The sequence below is a fragment of the Strongylocentrotus purpuratus genome, unplaced genomic scaffold (assembly GCF_000002235.5).
Source record: "Strongylocentrotus purpuratus isolate Spur 01 unplaced genomic scaffold, Spur_5.0 spur5_scaffold_12, whole genome shotgun sequence".
Classification (NCBI taxonomy): Eukaryota; Metazoa; Echinodermata; class Echinoidea; order Camarodonta; family Strongylocentrotidae; genus Strongylocentrotus; species Strongylocentrotus purpuratus.
The window spans coordinates 26246374-26272412 of record NW_022145597.1 but is presented as its reverse complement, the minus strand read 5'-3'; the positions used below and the strand labels follow the sequence as shown (position 1 = coordinate 26272412).

The window sequence follows — 26039 nt, the reverse complement described above, 5'->3', positions numbered from 1 at the left end:
TGAGATATCTCTGATCCACTTGAATGATTTTTTAATGCTGGTTATATAATCCCTTGTGCTACCATTAAAAGAATATACAAAAGTGGTATTAGATGTGTGATATATTTGGTATTCATGCAAATTTTGTAAAATCTAAACAACAAAAAATAACATATTCAAAGAAATAATATAACACCTGAGTAATAAAACATCATAATAATACAATTTTAAATCAAGTAAAACCATTTCCTATGATTCAACCACATTTTTAACGTGCTATTTAAAATCTTTTTTCGTTCATCATCATCATTACTCAGTTATAGCAAAGAAATATACAGATATAATACACAATTTCATTCATATATTTTCTCTTTTTTGCAAATGTGAGGAGTAGGAGTGTCGTGAGCAAAGTTTGAGAGATTTGAGGGTGTAGAGATTGCACTACAGAGAACACTGATTGACATACTAATAAGGGGGAGGGGTTCCTCACCAGCAGATTTGTTTACCCTTAGTCCCTATTGAGTGGAAAAAAAGAAGAAGAAGAAGAAGAAGAGGAAGAAGTCAAAAAAGAAGAGAGAAGGAGAAGAGAGAGAAAGGAGAAGAAGAATAGGAAGAAGAAGAAGACAAAGAAGAAGACAAAGGAGGAGAAGAAGTAGAGGAAGAAGAAGAAGAAGGAGAAGAAGAGAAGAAGAGGAAGAAGACAAAGAAGAAGAGAAGGAGAAGAAAAAGAGAAGAAGAAGAAGAGGAAGAGACACAAGTGCCGCATCAGGCTTGAACCAATGACCTTCACATCTTCAGTCAGGTGTTCAAACCACTCTATCACAACATTTCCAAGCTGGTATGAACTTGCAGCGTCCCACAGTATGGAAGATCAAAGCGAGTTGCTTTGAATGCATTGACATACTTATGACCTATCCTTATTGGTGCCCTTTTCTGAGTATTCAACCTACCAGGTAGGTCAAATCAATGATTCCCAAACCTTTCTTAAATTTCCCTTCTGGGAATTCGAGCATGATTTTATTTGAGGTTGCTTTTTCACAACTAAAAGAGATGATAATAACAGCCACATATCCATTCCAGGGGATGCTCAAGGCGCCTACAAAGTACTATCATTACCCTGGCTTTAGCCCAGCTGCACTAAAGAAGCTCAAAGAGTTCAAGGAATCAATTCCTACCAGGTACCCAAATACTACACCTGGGTGGAGAGTGGCAAATGCAGATGGGAATGGACGGGAAACGAAATTCCAGGCAGGGTGAAAATCTCCTTAGCTCACAACTTGTCTCCTCTACACCACTCACAAATGATCCATTCATATATACAGGTACTATCTAGTCTAAACTACTGGCTATGTCATATATATATACTCTAAAGAAGAAATAATAAGCTCTTGTATGCATCAAAAAAAATCTTTATACATACAAAATCTCAACCTTGGGAAATCAATTACTCTAGCTTTTGAGCTGTGCTGATGATTTAAAGACATGTACAGAGACTAATATCCTGCAGTCTGGGAGTGTGTGTAAAGCTCCATTAGATCATAGGCGTAATATGATTGCTGCACTCCAGACAGATAATTGGAACTTGTCTGAAAATTGACCTGTACCAATCACCAAAAGGTGGCTTGCTCGTGATGCAAGGAGTTCTGAGTCACTATACTAGAGTCAAACTTTGAGGTTCAAATATTTCTTCTACAAAGAGGAATTGCAGTATAAATACACTCCCAGGGAACAGCAAAATGTCTGATTGAGTAGACTATTTACACACGTATACGCTCTTGCATACGCAGTATGCACTATACGCAATGTTATGTGTTATCCTATATTTTCATCATACTCCTTAAACCGTTTACCTACATGATGCCAGGTTAAACTTTTTTGAGATTGATTATTCTGTCTATACACAAATTATTTTTCAGGTGAATTGGTACACCTACATTGACTTTTAAGGAGTTTAATATATATACCTTGCAAAAGCCTTGTATTACAAATGGAATCAAAACATTGTGTAATGTACATTATTGGTGATGCATGTTGCTAACTGTGGACTTCTTTGTAATTCTGCAGCTAGTTAGATACAAACTAACTGTGCAACATTTCCGTTTGCTAGATATATTAAAAATAGGAAGATACCCCAACAAAATTGTGATGACTTTGTCCTCAGACTTCTGAACTCCCAACCTTTAAAGGCCCTCTACACTAGCTTGGCATGGAGGGATTAGACGTCCCTGCATGGTCACTAGCAGGTGGTTATCTCATCAAAATCAGCTCTCAATTAACATAAGAAAAAGGGCATCATGGGGGATCAACGGGTACCACTTTGTAAGCATTGTCGGCTGTATAGAGGGAGCAATTAGCTATAAGTAGTGCAGTGAGGCTTTAAAAAAAAATCATTACAAATAAAAATCTAAATAATCTCCAGCAAATCATCAGCACAGCCTGCCACAAAAGTTCTACATGTATGATAATTTAATTTATGATACACACAGCCGAGCCGAGCCCAAGGTTTGGTGATGGGTGATAGGGGTGGGGGGTGGGAGGGGGGGATATTCCTTATGAAGATGCAGCGGGCACAGGAGGCTGTAGTTCTTTGATCTGCTTTATGAGATAGTTCTTCTCGTCGTTGAATTGCTCGTCTTCCGTCCTGTCCGTGTGGAACATGGTGAGGAACTCCACCAGCTTCTCCTTGTTCTTCAACAGGATATCAAGGATGGGTTTGGACTTGTTGGGGTTTGCTACAAATACCTGCACAATTGAAATAGAATGAGAAATTACTTTCTATTATGAAGATATGATCATGAGTTGATTTTCAAAAATATTCACAAAATGGTGCCTGCATGACGGCACAATGACCCGGCATTGCTGGAAAGTCACGCAGTTCTAAGTTGGACTAGGATATATCATCATGGCAAGTTTCATGACAATGGCTTTATCCATTCTTGAGATGTCCTGCAAACGAATTCATGGCAGAATAATAATAAATAAATAATAATAATAATAATAAAGAAAAATCTCGACAAATCAAAAGGTGTTACGTTTACGTACCGTACGTATCACATTAATAACAACATCAACTACAAAGTACTATTTTTAACATAGCTTTAGCCCAGCTGTCCTTGAGTTGCTGAAAGCATTCAAGCATTTAATTCCTACCATTTCCTTTACCTGGGTTGAGAGCGTCAGAGGTAGATTCATGCCCACTACTCACCCCACACATAGATTTGCATGTAATATCTATATATGTTTTTGTATGTGTTATTGTTTAATTTAAAAAAAAACTATTGTATTTTGATATTGTAATTTTAAGCAGGGGATGATCCCCGATAAACCTCTGTGGTTTTTGATCACCCCTCTGCAGGTTCATCTTTTGTTGTAATTCTTTTATACTTGATTGTAATTTATACTGTCTTTTATGAATCTGTGGAAATAAATGAAATTGAAATTAAAAATGCCCTGCAGTGGACATTAGTTCTTACCTTAAATACATGAAAAGCTTCAAACTGGATGTTCCTGCTCTTATCTTTCAGCATGTTCATCATGAGCTTCAGATTCTCTGGGTTGCTGATGTATCTCGTCATCGTTGTGAAATTGTGCCTGTCTAGCAACAGCTCTCCAAGAAGCTAAAAACACAATCAGAAACAATAATATGAATAACAGAAATAACAACAGTATCAAACTTATTATTCATCCTTTTTATTCAGTTTCTCCATTCTCTTCATCCGTCTTCCCTCTTCATTTCCTTTTTTTTTTCCTTCTATTTTTGACCCATTCATTCCAATTATCATCATCGCCATCATCATCATTTCCACACCAGCATCATCCCCATCTGCATTGTCAATATCATCATCCTTATAATTTGTATTTTCAACTACTTATCCATTCTGCTTAATAAAAAAGGTGTTAATCTATTTCATGAGTTTTGTCTGGGGCTGTCTTATTTTCAAGCAATCTGCTTACAGTCCTTCTTCCACAAAGAATTCTATAATGTTTGATGAAATTTAGTATTTATGACAGTTTATCAATACGTTTTTGAAATAACAATTGCTATATATATATATATTTGCTTAATTATGATTCACTGTCAGAAAAATACTTATTTAAAACAAAAATTATATTGTTATTGAAAAACTGTATACCAGTACTTATATGAATACAGAAGAAAATCAAAACAAATCAAATATAAACTTTTCCTTGCTCTTCTCTGTGGCTGCTTCCTTAACTTATTCTTTACTTTCAGAGGGAAAATTAGTCTATGGGATTATATTAATCATGTAAATTATGATTCACAGTTACCATGCCTAATTGCGTATCATTCTTTTATTCCTTATATCTTGGTAAAGTATTGCTATGTATTGTTTCATTCATTTTTTTTAATTGTAAAAAATTGTACAATTCATTATTCAGCCAAGGCTCCCAGACAGATTTTGAATGAATATATCATTACATTAATTATTTTGATATTAATAATAATACATGAAGTAATGACGATGAAGATTTTTTTTTGATATATTGCACCATTTCCAGAGGATATCAGACTTATTCACTTGCCGGCAGAATGTGAATGGTTTACAGATATCTCATATATATCAACGATAATATGGCAGTTGGCAAGAGCTACAAATTTGGCTACAAATAGAGGAAGATGGCGAGCTTTAGTGAAGGCCACAGCAGTGCCTATGGGCACCATCTGACGAGAAAGAGAGAGAACATCAGGCCTGTCTTCATCAGCTCGAGTTTGCCAAATAACCCGCTATTTTCAGACTCTGGATATTATCCCGAAGCTTGAAATTGCATCTTCACCAGACCGATACGCTCATCACAAACTAGCTCGGACGGGCGCAAATTAGGCCGCTATTCCCAAAATAACAGGATATTTTGGAAACAAGACCAACATTTCTCTGGATATTTTCTCGACCAAATATCCCACTATTGCAACTGCGGGCTGATGAAGACGCAAATTAACTGGTTAATTTGCGATCGGGATAGTATGAATAGCGGGTCATTTGTCAAACTCGAGCTGATGAAGACAGGCCTATAGAAATGTCTCAAGTGCTAACTTACTTTGAGTGACTGTCTCCTTGTCACATAGTTATCAGAGTTGAGAAGCACCTTGTACTTGTCAAACACTGAATCGTAGTTCTTCTCTAAAAAGTCGGCAGCTACTAATTTGTGTTTTGTTAATAGTTCCTGCAAAGAAAAAAGATTTAAAACCCTCAAATCATTGAAACAGATGATAGGTCAATGCTTGCTTTCTCAGTTTCAAATTATACACAGATGATTACTCAGTTATCCATGGAAAAAGAAGCAAATTTTCAAACCACATTTCATGCATTTTATATCAAACAGAGTTTTGGTAAAAAGGATCTGCAAGACAACCAAAATATGGATATACAGGACCGGGTCTCACGAAACCGTCATAAGTACAAGTTCAGCGACATCCCATTGAAGCGCGTGTTAAACTTAATACACAAATTTCAATGGGATGTCGCTAAACTTGTACTTATGACGGTTTCGTGAGACGCAGCCCTGATGTACAACATCTGCTTGCTGATTTATTGGCGCTTGTAGAATTGTTACCAATAAACTATCTCCATGTGCTTTATAGAACCTTTTCAGGACAGCAATTTTTGAGGCTTAAATTTATCACTTATCTTTCTTCAAATTGGCAACAATAGCACTTTTTTTCTTTCTTTCTCCATCCTATATTATTCTAATAAAATGCAATGTCTCTGAAAACAAGAATGTACATGGGTAGTAATTTTATTGAATGACTGAACACGGATATGACATTAATTGGAAGCCCAGTGCAGAGAACAGTAACCACCTTTACACGTTGAGAACGCCCTGCAATATTCATATAAGAGTAGGGGGGGGGGGGGGACATAGGCCATGTCTTAATATAACGAGTTGATATTAACTTATTTGCAATTGATATCAATCGCAATTATGTACATAAGAGATAGGACACTGCAAACTAGTGACTGACTGAAGGACTTGCGATTGATTTGGATCAATCGCAACTCTTTATTAGACTGAGCCCTGGGGGGTGTTTCACAAAACTTGTCATCAGTGACAAATGACAGTTTTTGTTATGAGCTACTGAATTCCTTGCTTCTGATTGGTTATCAGCAGATTTGTCATTGATTTTTGTCATTTGTCATTGAAAACAAGGCTTTGTGAAATGGGTCCCTGGTCTGGTGTATTGGTCCACCTGCACATCCCCAATAAGGGAAGACAGGAGTCACAGTGATTCAGTTTGCTTTACCCCACCCAGATAATAAAAAAAGCCATTTTTACCTTAAAGGAGGAAAAGGCATCTGATGCGACATCAAACGTTGACATCTCCACGTATGTGAAAAACTTGTAAAAGTAATTGGCATTCAAGATGATCTTGGCCAGAGGCTCATAACGTATGCATTCTCGTAGTATTAGGCCACAGTTCAATGCAAAGTCAGGACTTTCATACCTGTGTATAAAGACATCATCATCATCAATATCATTATCATCATCATTATAATCATCATCATTATCAATATCATTATAATCAGCAGCATGACCAATATTACTACCGTTATCATTGTGAATGTGATTATGATGAATCCTTCTCCTCCTCCTCCTCCCCCTCCTCCTCCTCCTCCTCCTCCTCCTCCTCCTCCTCCTCCTCCTCCTCCTCCTCCTCCTCCCCCTCCTCCTCCTCCCCCTCCTCCTCCTCTCCTCCTCCTCCCCCTCCCCTCCTCCTCCTCCTCCTCCCCCTCCCCTCCTCCTCCTCCTCTCGTCCGAATATTCGAGTATTCGCTTGTAAGCCTGGGAGTGTACTCGGGTACCTCATTACACTGTTGTGCACAGCCTTAGTTTACAGTGTCATATCTGAACAATCAGGGGTGATAGTGAGCACTTTCCCCCAACCCCTCCTCCCCCCTTAAGTATAACAACAACAACAAAAGCATTCAGAAAAGAACAAAAAATGGCATCTAACATTTTCCCCCTTTTCAGTAAGAAAATTGGGGAAAAATAGGGAAGATAAGGGAAATATCAGGAAAATAGGGGTAAAAACAGGAAGAAAAAAAAATCAGGTAATTATCAGGACTGAACAATGCATCACTTACCCTAATACCAGACTTTCAAGGATGAGAGGATTAGCGCTGATGTGATCTACGGTCGGAGACCTAGCACCGAACTGACGACGGAGGATGTTGTTGAAGATCTGGACCAAATCTTTCTTGGCCTGTAATAAATGAAAATATATTCAAGATAATTGCTACTCATATCATTCACAATCCCATGCATAAAAACTAATACACAACTAGATTTATAATGAAAGCTAAAAAATGTACAAATGCAATATGATTTACGAGACTGTAAAAGGGAACCTTAAAGGGCAATCCAACTCTTGTAATAAGTAGATTTGTATGACAGCAGAAAAATAACAGAAACAGAATGGCAAAAGTTTGAAATGAATCGGACCAATAGTAGGGAAGTTATGAATGTTTGAAATATGAGATCACTAAGTCTATGCAAATCTCAAATTGGTAGTTTGGTTAGTGGATTGTGACGTGGGACGTGGATAACTCTCCCATTAGCCGTGTACAAAAATATCACAAATTTCTGTTTTTCTTATAAGTTCCTTCTCCCTTGGGGCACTACTCAAAATATATTATAGATAGCATATTACCATAGGTCCTCTAAAAAGAATAGACCCTCCTTAGCCATGAATTTAGGAAATTTAGAATCTACTAGTAGTCATTTTATATGTAGGAACAAATGGGGAAAGTAGCCCGGCACTACATCACATTGACATTTCCGCTTCAGCCAATTTGAAATGCCCACAGGTATAGTGATTACAACTTTCAAAAATTAATAACTTTCTTATATTTAGTCAGATTTAAAGGAAACTTTCTTCAGTTTGCCCTTCTGATTTGTATGCTTTCGTTTTATAGAGTAGTCGTCTATTTGGGTAGCCTGGATTTCCCTTTAAAGATGCAAGCAATTCATGGGGGTTGTAAGTAGAAAATGAAATTCTTAGTAAAATAAATAGGAGACTTTATGATTTTTGGTGTAGGTCTCGGTAGTGTTAAAGATTTATGTCTTTGTAACTCAAGTCCTCAGGTTATAAACAACCCTATTATCCTATGTATAGTACCATAATTTGATCTATGTTTAATAATATTAAGCTGTCATAAATATAATTGATTGTTTATGTATTTTCTGTACAATTGTGGAGTGCCAGGAGTGTCAAGTTTGACAGACATGAGCACTATACAAGAATCCACTATCATTTTTATTATTATTATTTTTAGTACAAGTTTCTAGTATTGTTGTCATTATTGTACAGCACTTCGTCAACAGCGTTTTACAAATAATATTGGATATTTATATAGCGCACATATCTACCATGCATGGTGCTCAAGGCGCTCCAACTATTACCCGGCTCTGCTAGGCAGCCGATTTCGGCGCTCACAGCATTCAAGGAATTCCTTCCTACCGGTACCCATTTAACACCTGGGTGGAGAGTGGCAAATGTAGATTAATATCTTGCCATAGGAAATTAGCTCGAACCGCGGACCCTGTGATCCACAGTCCAACGACTTTAATTTATCCACTAGTCCACAACACCTCCACAAAGACCATGAATTATTCAAAGAAGAACACAAACCTCGAATTCTAGTTTTGGCATGCAGTGGATGAGATTGTGCAAGTGTTCACAGAGACCACTTGCAATCTGGCTCACGACCTCCGCCTGTGGCTCTTGTCCGTCGACCCCATACAGACTGTTTTTAACCTGTGACAAGGTCTTCCCAATCTCCTCAGTAGCCTGTCAAGAAATGAAATGATTAAAGAGATCACTGGTACTACAGAATTAAAGAACAGTACCGGTATACAAATAAGTCATATTTGCAGGTTGATTCACAATCGGATTAAGCACAAGACTCGAGTTCATTGTCAAGCTCATTGTGGCTTGACCGAGTGCAGTGCATTATTGGCACGAGCTTCAAAACATGAATATATATTTTTGTACAGGTCTGTGATATGAATATAAAGTTGAGAAATAAGTAACAAACCTGATACAAATGCCAAGAGTTGAACATTCACGGAGGCCACCATTTGCTTTATAATTAATGACATCATAAGTGGGCTAACAAACAGTTTAATGCGCTCATCGATATCCTTGACATATATGAAACTATGTGTATTTCATGCTCAAGGTGACGACAAAGTACGACTAATACCATGGCTTCCTACCAAGTAACCCTTTACTTCGCCTGGGTTGAGTGGTAAATGCAGATGATAACCAAACAGAATGAGAACAAAAGTTTTCTTTGACCCTACCCTGCCATTAAATTTACAAACAATAATCATAAATGAAATTTTAACAGATTCAGATTCAATCAGATTATGTACTTTGTTTTCTTGTAAAAGCCAGAAATCATTACAAATAACAGTAGAGAGAGAAAATAATGAGAGTGTGAGAGAGACAAAGTAGGGAGAGTCAAAGAGTGAAAGAGGGAGAGAGAAAGAGGGAGAGAGAAAGAGGGAGAGAGAAAGAGGGAGAGAGAAAGAGGGAGAGAGAAAGAGGGAGAGTGAAAGAGGGAGAGAGAAAGAGGGAGAGTGAAAAAGGGAGAATGAAAGAAGGAGAGAGCAAGAGAGGGGAGGGATTATGGAGAGAGGTTGTGCATGTGTGACTGAATAAGAGAGGAATGGGAAGGAGGGAATAATATAGTATTAATGACTGCTTTGAGAGAAATAGTTGTTTTTATACGCTCAAGGGAAGGTTAGAATTGTGCTATTACCCGAGGCGTGCCGAGGGGAATAGCCCAATTGTAACCTTCCCGAGAGCGTGTAAAAACAACTATTTCTCGAATATTAAAGCAGTCATTAATACTTTTATATGCCAAAAAAAAATAGACTAAAAAATAAAAAATAAAAAATACTTTTTTTTTTTGTCGAAGGTGAGATTCGAACTCTTGCGTACAATGAGTGATGCATCTTCAACCAACGCCTTACACCACTCGGCCATCGCGCGCTGTTAACATGCTTGGCAGTTTTGTACAATATATACATTAAAATGGATTGAAACCGGCTTCGGCGTGATGAATGCTTCGCAAAAGCACCCTTCTTTTACTTTTGCAATGCATATTGGCACGAACTTAGATCAAGATCTATCGGCAGATGTTGTTTTTTTGTTTTTGGAAGTTTATTTTCGTCTTCATGTCAACAATGCAAGATAAAATTGTCGGTAAAATCGATCGAGATTCAATTGTATTGAAATTACCGACCAATCCTTCGCACACATACGGTATCCTCGATCGCTCAAACCATTTTTTAACATGTAAACCTATGGGGTAACCATGGAGACTGACCTATTTTTTTAATAACCATGGTTATTAAAAATATATAAATGTTTTAACCATGGTTACTGGGAATTTTACAGGAACAGTTGAAGTTTATGAATGCAATTTCGACCAATCAGATGGCTGGATTACTTAAGTGAGGTATATAATAATAATTATCCTTGCTTACATGTATATAGCACCTAACACTTACTTTAACAGAAGTCTCTAAGCGCTCTACAATAGTGCAGCATAATTACCCTGGCTTTAGCAGTGCAGCTGTTACGCGCGCTGCGTTTCAAGGAATAAATTCCTACCAGGTACCCATTTACTTCACCTGGGTGGAGTGTGGCAAATGTAGATCAAAGAGGGAGAAAAGGAGATGAAGTATTGGTGAGAAAGAGTTGGAGAGAGAGAATACTAGAGAGAGAGAGAGAGAGAGATAGAGATAGGAGACTAGAGAGAGGGATAAGAGAGAGAGAGAGGGATAAGAGAGATAGAGCGAGAAAGAGTGTGAGAGAGAGAGAGAGTAAGGGGGGGCAGTTAGGAGGAGAAGGAGTACATACCTTTTCACTTTTCTTCTCTGATGTCTTGGCATCCGTTAGGAGGGCGACGTTGGTCTTAACAGAAGAAATCAATTCCGTCGGACTCTTCGCAGACCTTCCAAACAGCGGCATGATTACTCCTGTATGAACGAAGAACTAGGAAATTCTACAATAAAACAGCAAAAGAAACAAAAAAATGTTTGTTTGTTTAATACCTGATTGCTCTGAAAGTATTTGTATGCTTGTAGTTGTAAGTAAGCAAACAGGGGACTGGCTGTTTCAAGTCCTCTCCAAGGAACTTGGTAATGAGGATTAATGCCTTTATACCAAAGGGCACTTTGACTTGGTTTTGAACCCGGAACCTTTCGGTTATGAGACATCTGCTCTACCAATGAACCATCCTGCCCCCTGCACAACAAGAGGTCAAATTAAAGAGGGTTCTTAACATGGTATGCATATGTTAATAACATAAAATAATAATAAAGCAATTTTTCATGTAGCCAGAGATGCCAACCTCTTGACACAAAAAACAGACAGAGTATCCTAAAAAATCAGATTTTGGAGAGAAAAATCAGATTTTCACGAAAACTCGACACTACCAATGGCCGGTTGGCCCCGGGCCAGTAAAATTTCAGAAAAATGTGATACTGGTACGTACGGTCAAGTAAAATGTTTGCTCTTTCATTAAATTTTAAAAGAAAATTGTAAAGCAAAGTTTTTGTTGGGGTTGCGGGGGTTTACTTACATGTTTCTATGCGATTCCGTGGTTTTTATGTTGTTTTTGTTTTGTTTTGATAAATCGTATTTTAAGAGGTGATATCGTATTATCGTATTCCACTCTTATCATCGTACTATAGGATTAAATCGTACTGGTTGGCATCTCTGTGTAGCCCATAATAACAAATATTCTCTGTGCGTTTTCTGTATGAGAATGCAAATTGTAAACATTAGTTGTTGCTTGGTAGGAAAAACATTATGGCCTGTGCAACCTAGCAGGTAATATATATGCAATTTGCATTCCGAATATTGAAATACATTATTTGCAACAGGTGAATGAAATGATTTGTATCGAGGCACTTCAAAAAGAAGGTGCATGCATTAAATTTGATTACTTTTATGAAAATGGCCTATTCCTTACAGTTTTGCATGGAGTAAAATGACAAGCACTTGACATTTCTATGAAACCCAAACAATTTATTTTGATTTCTAAACTAAATAGGTACATTATTACGGGACAGCCAAAATGGTTGATTATATCTCTCTAGTCATGGCATAATCATTGCTATGTTCACCGGTAGTATCTTTGCAAATAGGGTTTATTTCTTTATAAAAACGATACCCCATTTCTAATTTTCTATGATTATTCAGTAGATCAAAATAAGGGGCAAGATCAAAGATGAAGAGTTGCAAAAAGCACAGCTCTTGTTTATAGATTGTACATTCAATGTGCCCTACTGCCGAGCAATTTTCAACAGTTGTTGACTTAGCCATAGTATTTCAGAAAGTTGATGACCAAACAGTAGTGAATCTTGCCTGACATGTCACCATTAGTGAATGAATTTCATTTTGAGATTCTTTTAATTTTTGCATTCATGGATGACCAGTTGGAACAATAGCTGTCGTTTACAAAAAACATACTCTCATGTCCAAGAATTAAGAATGCTCTGCATTTACCAGTGCTTTCATACCAGTTCATTTTACAAATTTTCACTTTCGACCCCGCCCCTTATTTTGATGTACATGTACTGCTCCAGCAAACTCATAACAAATATAGTTTCATTTTAAAGAGGACTTAAATCACTTAACACACTTTCTAATGATACAAATCAAAGTGGGGATTATGCCAGTTTCCAAACTTTTTGTGAGAGGTTTCAAGATATCAAGTGCTAGTCATGTGGCTCCATCATATTTCTCCCTCTTTGTTTGTATAAATAAAACAAAGATAAAAAAGAATGTAACATGCCAAATGTAAGCCCAAATGTAATAATGTATTACACAACATGTGAAATGTGAAAATAAACTGAAACTGAAACTGAAACTGAAACTGAAATGTAACTCTCAGGGGTGTAGAATGACACAACTGCTACAAGAATTAGAATGAGCAATTATATGTACCTCTTTTAATATCAAGTCCCTGTTGAAATGAAGATGCGGGTGTGATGGTGTTGGGCTTGTTGGATGCTTTGCTCCAGCCAAACCAGCCCAGCAAATAGGGCACAGCTAACAGACTAGCCTGGATATCTGAAAGAAAGCGTAAAGGTCAAAAATAATTTTGTTAGGTTGGTCTTGATCCCTTGATTAAGTAGCCATAATAGGGTCAGCCGTATAGATTTCAACATGAAATTTTTACATGAAGGAGAGGTGATGCTCGGGTGATATTTGCTCAAGGCGTTACTTCATAGGATTGAAGTTTGCATGGAGGGGTAGGGCATATATATGAAATCATAGCTGATATTACTCTTCACAGATGATCGCAGCATTTTACCTTCATTACAATTAATGTGCTACTTAAAAGAATGTTGGAAAGGAGGAAGAAAAGTAGACCGATGGGCTAATTTAAAAAAAAAAAAAATTTTGGTTATATTTTTGCTTGTAAAGCAAGATGTGTGGAAAACAGCAAACCTACACTTTTGACGTTTTTTTTTTTTTATCGTTCTTTTTTTGTTTGCTACAAAATAGTAGTAGTAGTGGTGGTTATTTTACCGGACTGTTAAAAAAGCATAAATGCTTGTTAGTGGGCAACCAGAGGACCGACGGCTTAAGGTCCTCTCCGAGAGACCTGGTAATGAGGATCAATGCCTTACCAAAGGGCACAAGCGCATCGCCCTGGTTTCGAACCTGGGTCGCCGGATTACGAGACCACTGCTCTACAGACTGAGCTTAGTAATACTAATAGCTACATTTATATTGTGCACATATATGGATCCCGGGGGTTGCTCAAGGTACCTAGATAAAAGAAGCATTATTGAGCCAAGTTGTCCTAAGGCGCTAAAATCATTATGAATAAATTCCTACAGGTAACCATCTGCTTCACCTGGGTGGAGAGTGGCAAATATAGATTAATGACTTGCCAAAGGACAATAGTGCTGATGCAGGACACAAAACCTGAACTACATATACATGGTACATTACGAGTCAAAATAAACTACCCCCTAACGTTTCTGACGTTTTCAAAACGTTAATTATATACATGTACACTGTATCTAACGTTTTGAAGTGTTAGGAAACGTCACATGTAGGTAACATTAAGAATGTTCCCTCTGGACCACAACACCTGTTATCTGCAGTGATTTTACTGCGTTATATGTGAACGAGCCTTTAGTATGAGGTATATATCTTGGTATTTTGGTAACATGTGCTATTTTCCTGCCTCGACAAGAAGTGAAGCAGGTGTTATCGATTGATTTGCAGAGGTCCTTTTAACTTGAACTTGAGTTACAGTTATACATCCTACTGCATGGTTATAGCAATACAGCTTTGTTCACATACCGGTACCTGTATGACAACCTAAAAGCAAGCAAACAAACAGAAACCACCCCTCCCCCCGGGAAAAATAAAATAAAAACAATTGCTTGTCAAAGCAAAATAAGAACCCGAGTTGCTGAAAAGCGGTCTTTTTTTTAAGGCTGATGTGAGTTTACTGTGTTCAATAATTTCCATGTGTAAACATGTGTAAACATGGGGGGGGGGGGAGAGAGAGATAGCTGAGCACAGCCACAGGAGCCATTTGAGTTTTTAAAAATAGTGGACTTTGTGGTATGTGTGTTTACCGGTACATATTTGTGCCAGGCACCATACCCACCTACCAGTACAGCATTACATTTTTGACAAACATGATATAGCATTGGGGGGGCGCGCGGTGTGGGAGTTTAACATGTGATGAACATGTGCAACTGTGCATGTGGCTATCATGAGGGGGATAACAAATGATAGCCATCAAACAATATCAAATATAAAAAGATACTATAGGCCTACATTTGTGGCAGGGTTACCAAATACCAATATTGAAAATATGAAAGTGTAAGAGTGAAGAGAATAATCGAAGGATGGGGTTGGGGGTTGGGGGTTGGGGGTTGGGGGTTGGGGGTTTGGGGGGCGGGGGGCGGGGCGGAAGGAGCTACCCTCATTCTTCCAGTGAAGAGCTTTTGTACTACGTACAGTACATGTGTGTTGGTTAAACCTCTGGCAAACTTTGCCCCTGTTTTATTTGTTTTGACTGCCATATTTCAGTAACCTCAAAGCTTAAAATCACAACTAAAGCCTCGGTCACAAATGCCATTATGAACTGCTACAAACGCCGTACGAACGATGTTCAGACAGTGGAAATTTGGGAAGACAATGGAAAAACAGGGAGATTCGTACAAAATTATCGTTCGTCTGAACATTTGTGACCATAGCATAAACTTTAAGTTTACACACTGTACTAGGCCCATATACACATCCAGACACCAATTTGAAGAAAAAAAAATCATCAATTTTTTGGACTGCCATTTTCATACACTAATGGAAAAACCCATAAAAACCTGTCTGTGTTTGCTCATACTGTTTTTTGGTAGGTAGTACCCAGGCGCGACTTGTCGCTACTCTGCGAGCGATCACACAGAAGCGAGTAGAATCACTTGATGAAAAAACAGGAATGTACCAAAGTTTCGATTTCACTGCAATAATCAGTGAAATTTCAACAGGCACTTGAAAAAAAACACTCCGAAGGTGGATGTTTCGATTTTGTATTTTTGATATGTTTGCCGGTACATGTAGATGCTATGCAATGCAACTATTAACGAAACACCGGAATGTGAGAAAAATTTATGATTTTTGCTTGCAGTGTAAACGCAGCTACTGTCGTGTGAACATGGCTCTTGTATTAATAGCTCGTTGCAATGTGAAGCATCCCAATCATCAAGGACAAGCATTTGTAAATCAGAACGTGTAAGATGATTATTAATTGAAGACAGCTGTAATCTTGACACATGAATCACACTAGGCCTGTCTTCATCAGCTCGAGATTTAATATCCTGCTATTTGAACTATCCCGATCGCAAATTATCCAGTTAATTTGCTTCTTCATCAGCCTGAAGTTGCAATTAGCGGGATATTTGGTTAAGATAACCATCCCAAGATATGTTGGGCTAGTTTGTAAAATATCCCACTATTTGGCAAAATATCCCGCTATTTGCCCAGTGCGTCTTCACCAGCTCGAAGACTCGCACTATGCGTGAACGCTGAGCAAAATATCTTGAGCTAATTTCTCGAGCTCCAGTTTCAAGTTTCGAGCTGATGAAGACGCAAGTTGTAACTTCAGGATTATTTCCCAAATCAGAAATAGCGGGCTATTTGGCAATCTCAAGCTGATGAGGACAGGCCTTCTGGTTAGGTATGGTTAGTGGTGCCTTCTGTCATGTTGCACAAGATTATGTGTGAGATTTCCATGTGTTTTCAAAATTGACATCCAACTTGCTTTCAAAGGTGGCATGTATAACATCATAACATACACGTACATGTTTTTTATGTGATTATCATCTGTTCGCAGCTAGAAGGGCGTTACCGACATCAACTCTGTGTTAAAGTATATGAGTTAACGTCTTTCTGGCCCTAAACAGACAACTAACTACATTAGTTTTTTATGTTCAACGATACGTACAGGCATACAATGCATAAATATTTGTTTTTGTGATTCAGAAGAAGGACTTGATGCGAGAACTATTACAGCGCAGCTACAGAAGAAATGGATGCCTAGTTGCCTACAAATATAGAGGCCTACATGTGCACTCTTAAAACCTACAATGCTCATATGACCAAAAGCAAAACTCTTTGATAATAGCATTTCTAATTACTGTGGTCAGCCCTTGTTTCATGCATAAATAGGCCTACATACATCTGTTTGGAGCTAGAAGGGCATTAACTCATAACATTAACACAGGGGTATCTCCCTTTTGACTGTTGACAGATGATTTATTTGCACGGTACCTGCAGCTACGGTATCTTACGGTAAGATACCTACGGTATCTTATTCTCCTATTACAAGTACTACATAAAAAATTATCTTAGGATAGTTCATTGAACTGTCAATGTCAAAATATTCAAAGAGGATGTGTACATGGGTGTAGCTACATAGTATGAACCGGTACATTGTACAAACATGCTCAATGGAGGCTGTGCCCAAAACTCTTGTCTAACCTGAATGGAATTGGAATCTGCATAAACATGTGTAACAATTTCAGTGAAGATTGAAGCAACAGAATCATACTTTCAAGAGCTCCTACATGTAAATCTCTAATCCATGTTATATCTTTAACAGTATTCCCACAGACTACACATTAATAATATATTTTTTCATAATGAGCCTCTTTACGGTTCTGTGGTACAGAAATGAAACAAATCTTTACTTGCCAGACTGTGGTTCAAAGGAAAGCCAGACACAAATTCAATCAACTAAAACAAAAATCTATAAATGTTCATGTTACAATTGGAATTACACACATGTGTACATGTACATGCAGCATAAAACTCTGTTGTTGTTGTGTGTTTTTTTTGGAGGGGGGGGGGGGTGGGTGGGTGCAGGCAGGGTTGAAAGTAATGGTATTATCTAAGTATTTAGAAACTATAATCATTAAATCTCCTGGTATGTCCAGTGAACTTTAATTCATCCTTCATCTTTATTAACATTTTTTAATTTGGGGTCTAGAGTTAGAGTTTGGGGGCCTACATGCATGTGTAGCGGCACTAGCGGGTGTGTGATTGTGTCATGCCCTACCTGCATGTAGGCCTACACTGCAACAAAGCCTTAACACATATATTGTGCGGCACTATGTTAAACTTATTTGCCCATATTCCACTGTTTCACTTGAACCTGATCCTGGTCCTAAAATCATTTTATTTCAGTGAAAACTTGGACCTCGGTCTATTAAAGCTCCTTTGTTAAACCCGATTTTGCACAAAAGTCTACCCTAAACCCAGCTCCACATTGGAAATGAAGAATTCCGTCCATTTAATTCTATATTAAATAGAATTTCAAGGACAAATTGCCCTCAGCAAACTCCCCTAATTTTTTTTCCGACGATGAGCTATAGACATCAAGGGCAACGTGCATCCCATCCAATCAGATCCATATTGGAATTCTATTAGCGTCTGATCACATCACATTGTGAAGAGAGGAAGTCCTGAGTTATGCGTTGTTTTGTCAGACAGATACCCGGGTGTTAATTGCCTCATGAAGGAAACAGAGCAGAGGTGAGAAGGAGTTCACATATAATATAACTATAGTCTGGAGAAGAATAAAAAATGTATGAACTCACTAAATCAGACACAAGCTCATTCACACTCACACTAAAAGAGACCTGAAGAGCATTTTAGATGCCATTCTTTCCCTCTCAGTTCACACATGGACTTCTTTTCTCCGTAATCTGCAGAAACGCAATGTCCACAATGCACGCTAAAACAGTGACTGAAGTCTGATCCTACATTGCTTTGGCAAATACTATATAAAAACATAAATTTTACTTCTATCACATAAAGCAAGCAGAAAAAGGATGACTGTTTGCAAAAATCACACTATGAGTGATAGTAAATATATAACTATATGATTCACAAAAACACCATGAAGGCATACAATGTAGCTTTATTTTTTCCCAAACAAATACAAAATTTAAAAATTAAACGTAGTGAGATTTCATGCTACAGCCACCAACAAAAAAATACCATTCCCAATCAAAAAACTAAACTTTGAACCAGACTAAATTGCTTTGTGCGAATGGCCCCTCACATGTGGTTTGTGAATCACGGCATCAGAGTTCAACATCAAGGCTTAAATCTAGGCCACTCCAAATCTATACTGCTAAAATAGTACATAAAAGGGGGATGGGGGAGGAGGGCTTCATGAATTATGAGGGCCACCATGTACATATGAGTGATTCATATGCAAGCTTTGGTAATATGTAGCAAAGAAGAAGTGCATGGTACAACAACACTAGTGAAACTGCTTCCAAGCCTCCAGTGAATATGATTTAAAATTGAAGGGTTTGACAGGGTTATGATCATGGTATGATGATGATGATATGTATCTCTTACTTCTTATTCATATTTTTTAAAACTAAGAAAGAAAAAAAAAACTCCTATAGCTTCAGAAAAATGACCATAGAAAGGAAAAGGTATTGGGCTATGTCTTTACAAATTCTTGACTCTCTTAGAATCATTAAAACAATGGATTAGTCTGCTCTTAAAACACACTTATTCCACATGTTAAACAGATACAAGGAACTTTTAGTAGACATATTTTCCCTTTGCTTTTATTATCTTTTTCTTCCGAAGCGCATAGGGAAAAACATACGTCCTGTGTTATGCACTGTACAACAAGAATGGTTTATTTATTATTATTATCATCATATTTACTATGGTGCTATTGATTCAAATTGATTGCAACCTCATATCAGTGCGACTATATTCATGAGATAGCACTCATAGGAGATTGTAAATCCTGGATTGACTGGAGGCAATTAATCAATAACAACTCTTTCAAAGATAGGGCCCAGCTTATCTTAAAGATATTCCATACCATTGTTGTTTTCCTGATAACCTTTCCAACTGATTTTTTAAATAATTTTTCGAAAAGTAGGGTGGTGCATGTAAGGGTGAAAATGCATGTTTAAAAATCAGTATTAAAGTTTATAAGAACCATGAGGATGTTGCCAAAGAACAAACTACTACTATACATAAAATACATAAAATAGCAGCACTAATAACCCACTGCCTACCAAAACCGGTTGGTCCAGGTATTCAGCCTATGGAAATTGGAGAATTCAGTACGGTAGTCAACATGTTAATTTACTCTGGTTCTGTTCCTCAACTTTTTATGACTTTTTATACAGCTACTTGTAAATGTAGAGAGATTATGTTTTTGTCTCGCTACCATGCCGATGGTGTTTTTAAATGTAAGTACCTGCACATTTATCATATATTTTCTATTGTAGACAGTATCAAATTTGTATAGACTTACATGTACACTTTATAGTGCCATTAAAATCAATCAAGCTCAAGTCATGGTTCAATAAATGCAGGGCTTGACACAATGACACTTCAGGTGCCTGCGACACATGCCTGCCCCCCCCCTCCATTAAACGAACAAATAATCAGAGGGCTACAATTATACGTGTGTAGACCCCAAACATTCAATCTGGACCCCTATGAACATTGGAGCCTTGATAAAGGTTTTGATTTTCTGATAATCGGAGAAGATTTCATGAAGATAAGTCACAATTATAATCTGTTAAATTGTGTAACTGGTTAGAAGGGTGACCAAAAATTGTCATCAATGCCTCTACAGCCAACAAAGCTTGCAAGCATCAATTCATAGTTTACTTGGTTCATGTGAAAGTCAAAGGGGAAAAACAATTAAACAGCTGATAATCTAAGTCGACTTTTTCCCACAATACATCACATGATTATCAACTAAACACTGGTGTCGCTAGATGGCGCTGTGGATTGTGAATAAACTGATTGTAGATCTATGCTATTTAAAGGCTAGGCTAATAGTATAACATCAAACCTGTATCGTTCCCTACATTGGCAGGAACTGCCTTGCTTGGTGTAAAATCTACCTCTGTGGCACTTATTTGAAATAAGCTTGAAAAGCTTCATAGCTGCATGTGTTAGATACTTAGAATTGGCTGTGCAGCAGCCGACATTGGTCCAGGCTTTATGCTGATTGTACATGTATGATAATAGCTAGCCTATTGGTTTAGTGTACTACAGTACATGTATGGCGCACACACAGAATTTGCTGAATTTAGTGAGCTCCCTGCGCGTGCTTATTTAAACTAATCGCTACGTCGTAAAGTTATTATCAAGTTTGTAACTCCATAAACAAGCATTTTTACATACACACATGTACACCACATGTATTTGCATCTCAAACTCTTGAAAGAGGTCAGCGTTTTTGTAATGTGAATCGCATGTTAGCTCATTATCAACAGGAAGGTTAGCAAAGTGCTAACTAGCTGATATTCACTAGAATCCAGGAAAAAGTTTACCCTTGTTTAAAAAAAAATTATAGTCTTAACAGGTTGATTTAGAAACTAGAAAAAAGAATCAACTCTGCGCAGTCAAAAATATGCCTTTGCCTGCAACATAATCAGTATTTTTTTCATTATGGGATTCAAGGTAGAAGCCCTCATTTGCAGGCCCTCCCTAATTTTGATGAAGTTTTATGGGCAGAAGTTCTTAGGCATAATAATAATGATCCATCAGAGTAGCACAAATGTTATACAAACATCTAATTTGCATGAAAACATGTGTTAATAATGCAGGGGTGATAGTTAGCACTAAAAAAAAAATAGGTTTTTTGTTTTCCCCTTGAGTAAAAAAAAAAAAAGAGGATTCGCGGGGAAAAAATGGCATCTAACAAATTCCCCCCTTTCGAATAAGAAAATTGGGACAAAATTGGGAAAATTGGGAAAAAAGTAGGGCAAAAAGGGAAGAATAGAGAAAATAAGAGGGAAATTGGGAAAATCAGGATAAAATATGGAAGAAGAAAAAAAAATTGGTAAAAAAAAAAAAATCTGGATTTTTTTTTTTTTTTTATAGATCGGGAAGAAAAAAAAATCGGGAAAAAATCGGGAAAAATCGGGAAAAATCGGGAAATCAATTTAAATCGGGTTTTTATTAGGCCTGATAATGACATCTTAGAATTTAACTTGATGAAACTTGATGAAACTCGAGGTTGCTTTTGCGACAAGCGAACCAAAATTTGTAAGAGGATACCATACTCATATCCAATCAAAAAGAAGATCCTGATTTTATTTCTAGTTAAAAAAATGTTGAAAATACAAATATTTTATGACTCATAGATTTAACAATTATTTATCATAATTATGCAATACCATTTGTATCAAGGCTATGCTTCAAAATGGAAAAAAATCAAGAAAAAAAAAATGCATAAAAATTAAATCATTCTCATCAGTCTATTAACTCTTTGTTTGCTTTGTTCGCCGATTTGCACGGACGTAGGCGTGCCAACTTCGCATTTTTGCACAGATGTATACGAGTCAATTAGACATTCATAATACCGCTCGCAGTGTGTAGCCACGCGTTGCGTTTACTATTTTTTACATTGTATACATCGCACACTTTCCGGTAAACTGTTTTTCTTCATAGTGTTACATTCGAAATTACCGTGTATTTAGCGGTTTTCTTTGGATTTTTTTTACTGATGTTACGATGGCACCTGCTGGAAAACGTCAACGTGTGTTTAGTGTAGAGGAGGCTCGAGATCTTGTTACTATGGAAGCATGGAGCATGGACTCTGATTCCGACGAATCGAGCAGTGACGAAGACTCTAGTGATAAAAGTGTTCCCTGAGAGTAGACTGATAGAATAAGAATGAATAAAAATTAATGAAAGAGCTAGAGATGACAGCAAGAAAGAGAGTAGACTGATAGAATAAGAATGAATAAAAAAAAATGAAAGAAGGAGATAGAGATGACAGCAAGAAAGAGAGTAGACAGTGATAGAATAAGAATGAATAAAAATAATGAAAGAAAGAGATAGAGATGACAGCAAGAAAGAGAGTAGACTGATAGAATAAGAATGAATAAAAATTAATGAAAGAGCTAGAGATGACAGCAAGAAAGAGAGTAGACAGTGATAGAATAAGAATGAATAAAACTAATGAAAGAAAGATGTATCCTGTCTTGCCGTCATCTTTATATCTTTCTTTTATTATCTTTATTCATTCTTATGCTATCAGTGTTTACTCTCTTTCTTTCCGTCATCTCTATCTTATTATTATTATCATTTTCCTATCTATATGTACCCTATGTCTTGCCGTCATCTGTATATCTTTTTCTTATTATCTTTATTCATTATTATGCTATGAGTTTAATACTCTCTTTCTTGCCGTCATCTCTATCTCATTATTATTATCATTTTCCTATCTATATGTACCCTATGTCTTGCCGTCATCTCTATATCTTTCTCTTATTATCTTTATTCATTCTTATGCTATCAGTGTTTACTCTCTTTCTTTCCGTCATCTCTATCTTATTATTATTATCATTTTCCTATCTATAATTATGTACCCTATGTCTTGCCGTCATCTCTATATCTTTCTCTTATTATCTTTATTCATTCTTATGCTATCAGTGTTTACTCTCTTTCTTGCCGTCATCTCTATCTTATTATTATTATCATTTTCCTATCTATATGTACCCTATGTCTTGCCGTCATCTGTATATCTTTCTCTTATTATCTTTATTCATTCTTATGCTATCAGTGTTTACTCTCTTTCTTGCCGTCATCTCTATCTTATTATTATTATTATTTTCCTATCAATATGTATCCTATGTCTTGCCGTCATCTCTATATATTTCTCTTATTATCTTTATTCATTCTTGTGCTATCAGTGTTTACTCTCTTTCTTTCCGTCATCTCTATCTTTTTATTATTATCATTTTCCTATCTATATGTACCCTATGTCTTGCCGTCATCTCTATATCTTTCTCTTATTATCTTTATTCATTCTTATGCTATCAGTGTTTACTCTCTTTCTTTCCGTCATCTCTATCTTATTATTATTATCATTTTCCTATCTATATGTACCCTATGTCTTGCCGTCATCTCTATATCTTTCTCTTATTATCTTTATTCATTCTTATGCTATCAGTGTTTACTCTCTTTCTTTCCGTCATCTCTATCTCATTATTATTGTTATTTTCGTATCAATATGTATCCTGTCTTGCCGTCATCTTTATCTCTTTCTCTTATAATCTTTATTCACAGTAAAGTCCTTTCATTTCATATCACTATTTCTCTCTCATAATGTCTCTCACGTCCGTTCTCCATATTTTATTCATTGCATACTCCACTCGTCAATCATTTCTGATAATAAGCTCTCTCACAATAAAGTAAATGGAAAACAATGCAATATAGTTTATATTTTAAGATTGATTCATTCTTTCTTTGTATATCTATGGCTGTGATAAATGTACTTGAAATCAATTTTATTGAGGGGTAAAGAAGGTGAGAGAACAGATGCGGTGAACATTCATAATGAGACATTTCAATAAGATGCAGATTATGTCATGTATATCACATATAATATATTATGCCTATACCATTTTTACATGCTCATACCAGTGGGCAAAATCAATAACATTCTCTTATTTCTTATTGACTTATCATGGCACAACAAAGAAAAACATCCCCACGACGTCCCTTTTCATGCCCCGCTAAACCGGACATTGACAATAACCTGGGGTAATAGGGATTTCAATGGGCAGATTAGCCCATTGTCAAGGGTGGCTGAGCGGGGTACTTTCAAGTCTCTCCCTATTGAACTTCTTTTCTTCAACAACCTAAATACTAACCTTCTGAATTGTTAGAATACTTGAGCAAGGTATGTAAAGAAAGGTAAGAAGTCCACCTTTCTAATAGATTCGATTTGAAGATGTCTTATCATTGCTAAATAAGAAATTCTAGAGGGATAAAAAACTGCCGTAAATAAGAAAAATTAAACATTATATAATTATGATTATTATAAAAATGATAATTCAAAATATAACAAATGACGGTTCATCGAAAAGCACGTTTTCCGGTCTACAACTTTGCTGCACAATATTTTTCATCATGATCATCCAGTGAAGAGTTATAGCCTCTTGATTCAGCAGAGTCAATAAAGATTCCCTCGAAATGTGTGACCCTAAAAGAATGTGGCACAGGGGGGTTTTTTAAGTGGCGCATAAAGAGTTAATACAGAACATGCAATCTTCTGTGACCTTTCTATGGTAGACCAATGTATGTACAAACAATATTGATCTTATTTACTTCTTCTTCTTCTTCTTCCTTTTGAGTACAGACCTCTTTTACAGAGTATTATCGTACTATACTGGGGGTGTGTGCAGGTACTTGTTATAAAGTTAAGGCATTAAATCAAAACCTTAAAAGAACAGTTTGTATGCTTGTGATTGTATAATACTTTTTTTTATATTAGAACACCAATAAGAACTGATCAGTGAAATGAGACTGAGAGCTTGAAGATAAAAAAATATGTATTTACAAAAGAGATACAACAGGTTTGGAGTCACGATGAGTCTCTTGATTCAATTCAAAAGGCTTTATTTCCGTTAAAAAGCGAACAAATACATGTGACGTACAGACAGTTTAAATTATACAAATCATGAGCTATTTAAACAATTTCTGAAAATGATTACAAGGAAAAGGGAGCACCTGTAGGAAGCTTATGTTAGCTTGTTGATTTAGGCGTCCAAATGTATAAAATAATTGCATGTATTTTTTCTACCCCTCCCTCCCTCCCCATCACCTCCCCCTTCTTTCTCTCTTATGGTAATTTACACAATTATATTTTATTTTGAAATAGGTATTAAACTAAAACAAATTAAAGGGATAATAGATATATGTTTTAAGATTTTTCTTGAAGGAGTTCAAATAAACTCTTGTCTGGGAAGTTGTTGGTCGTTTTGTGAGACACTTAGCGGACAAGTTGAGTGACCGCGTTGAGATGTCGTTGATCTTGTAGTTGTACTAACGATACAATGGTTTTTGAAACCCCCAGATTTCTATGCCCGTAAACTGGAAAAGAACATCTCTTAAAGTGGTTTTTAGAATATGCCTTGACAGGAGTAAAATTAGAGTCTACTGCGCCCTCTTTCACACGTTTTTGCAAATGATCACAAGTCATTTAAGAATCACCAGAAAAAGACCAAACGCGCTAAATTGCAATTTTGAAATTAATCTAAATCAGCGTTTATTCTATTGAAAAGCCTTAATAAGACATCTATATTATGTTCAGGAGCATTTTCCGAAATATATTCACATATCAATAATTTGTCTCGATGAATAGGCAAAGGAAAACATTACAGCAACAAAATACTGGTCAATCCAAAGAAAGAAAAAAAACACCACACGGAATGTTATGACTGGGACTAGAGTAAAAAATGGCAATTGAGTGTACGTTTTCGAATGGGAGACCACATCACAAAAAATGGCCCAACATATTGCAGCAAAATATAATTCAAAACAGTCTTCAATATGTGAAATATACTTACAATAATAAGCAAGCACTTAAGTGACTCCCTTAGTGACAAAATATCAGCATATCTCGCAGAACATGAGAGAGGTCGATAAAGGCAGAAGATCAACGGCGGCGACACCTTTCCAAAGTACATACATATCTATCAGT

The 26039-nt window shown here is 36.7% G+C and overlaps 1 protein-coding gene across 2 annotated transcripts; it reads right to left on the bottom strand.

The window, feature by feature from the left end:
• Nucleotides 1–815: 815 nt before the first annotated feature.
• LOC585932 (calcium-binding protein 39) lies at nucleotides 816–26039 on the bottom strand. Of its 2 annotated transcripts, XM_030982227.1 has the most exons (10): nucleotides 25906–26037; nucleotides 25633–25634; nucleotides 12965–13090; nucleotides 10871–11015; nucleotides 8630–8788; nucleotides 7083–7201; nucleotides 6274–6442; nucleotides 5038–5163; nucleotides 3453–3596; nucleotides 816–2721 (listed from the first exon to the last, which is right to left on the bottom strand). In XM_030982227.1, exons 4-10 carry the CDS (start codon nucleotides 10979–10981, stop codon nucleotides 2530–2532), a joined length of 1020 nt encoding a protein of 339 aa, XP_030838087.1. In that variant the 5' UTR covers nucleotides 10982–11015; nucleotides 12965–13090; nucleotides 25633–25634; nucleotides 25906–26037; the 3' UTR covers nucleotides 816–2529. The 2 variants fall into 2 exon arrangements, with proteins under 2 accessions (XP_030838087.1, XP_011680492.2); XM_011682190.2 differs by lacking the exon at nucleotides 25633–25634 and having other exon boundaries at nucleotides 25906–26039.

Coding starts and splice junctions, on each gene's coding strand:
- LOC585932 (XM_011682190.2), bottom strand. CDS start 10,981: ATGCCGCTGTTTGGAAGGTCTGCGAAGAGTCCGACGGAATTGATTTCT. Junction 6,443..7,082: donor CTTGAAAGTCTGGTATTAGG/GTAAGTGATGCA, acceptor CTTTATACACAG/GTATGAAAGTCCTGACTTTG. Junction 5,164..6,273: donor ATGCCTTTTCCTCCTTTAAG/GTAAAAATGGCT, acceptor TTTTCTTTGCAG/GAACTATTAACAAAACACAA.